This window comes from Condylura cristata, unplaced genomic scaffold, assembly GCF_000260355.1.
Source record: "Condylura cristata isolate star-nosed mole 26May11 unplaced genomic scaffold, ConCri1.0 scaffold00054, whole genome shotgun sequence".
NCBI classification, from domain to species: Eukaryota; Metazoa; Chordata; class Mammalia; order Eulipotyphla; family Talpidae; genus Condylura; species Condylura cristata.
The window spans coordinates 1274044-1275179 of record NW_004567155.1 but is presented as its reverse complement, the minus strand read 5'-3'; the positions used below and the strand labels follow the sequence as shown (position 1 = coordinate 1275179).

The following is a 1136-nucleotide window of genomic DNA, read 5'->3' as shown; positions in this document are numbered from 1 at the left end:
CCCGGCACCCCGCCCCTCCCTGCGGGCAGCGCCACCCCCGAGGCCCCTAGAGTGTCTTTTTCACACGTCTCCCTCCCTCCTCTCTCCGTTCTGTGCTCCAGACACCACTAACTGTATGGAAATGATGACGGGGAGGCTTTCCAAATGTGGTAAGAACCCCTCATGCTCACGGCCCCCCCAGCCTGCCACCCCACTGCTCATGCCCACCTGTGGCCAGGTGCTCCTGGGCTATCCCGGGTCGCCGGGCACACGTGCTCAGCCGGGCACTGTCTCCCCAGGCAGCTACAGCTCTGGCTCTTGCATGGGGGCTGGGCAGGCAAGGACCCCCCAGACTCAGCGCAGGGGAGGGTCCCTGGGGGCCACGGCATGGGCGCCCGGCCTTGGGCAGGAGGCTGGCTTCAGGCCCTCCGTCCACGGGGAGGGAGGGGCCACTCCTGAGGCTGAGGGCCACCCCCGTTCTGGGCTCAGGAAGTGGAGCTGAGGTTCCCCCTGGGCACCCAGGCAGGGAACACAGGCCCCCGAGGGGTTGGTCACCCCGCTTCCGGCCCCCTTGCCGGGGGGCCTCCACTCTGGCTGCCTGCTGCCCACAGCCCCTCGCACCCTACCTTCCATGCTTGTCCACCCATCTGTCCATCTGTCTGTCTGCCGCTGCCCTCTGTCCACGCAGAGCCCCCACTCCCTGGGAGAAGTGTGACAGGCAGCTGGCCGCTCCCGGCCAGAGCCGGCCCTGGGGCCTCGGCGCCCACCGGCCGCGCTGTGTCCGTGCCCAGCCCTGCTCTTCCTGCTGGCCCCTAGCGGGGTCGCTGGCCAGCAAGGCCACGGGCCGACAAGGGCGGCGAGACGGGCGCCGGCTCAGCGGGGCTCAGGTGGAGGGCCGGCCGCCCGCCTGAGCCCCGCGCCGCTGGCTCGCCGCCCCGAGGCCGTGGTTCATGTGTGTTCTCTCTCCCCCGCCCCGTTTTCTCTCTTGTCTCCGTTCTGTGTACCCAGGCAGCCCATTGAGTAACTTCTTTGACGTAATTAAACAACTTTTTTCAGACGAGAAGAACGGGCAGGCGGCCCAGGCCCCCAGCACGCCCGCCAAGCGGAGTGCCCAGGGCCCCCTCGGTGACGCCACGGCCGCGGGCCCTGGCCCCGGC

The 1136-nt window shown here is 69.6% G+C and overlaps 1 protein-coding gene across 1 annotated transcript in view; it reads left to right on the top strand.

Annotated features, from left to right (window-relative positions):
- Positions 1-1136, top strand: part of BRSK2 (BR serine/threonine kinase 2) — a 45629-nt gene that overhangs the window by 25679 nt on the left and 18814 nt on the right. The window contains exons 11-12 of the mRNA XM_012734335.1: positions 30-149; positions 1036-1134. Of these exons, the coding sequence (XP_012589789.1) occupies positions 30-149; positions 1036-1134 (219 nt within the window). The remainder of the gene's footprint in view (positions 1-29; positions 150-1035; positions 1135-1136) is intronic.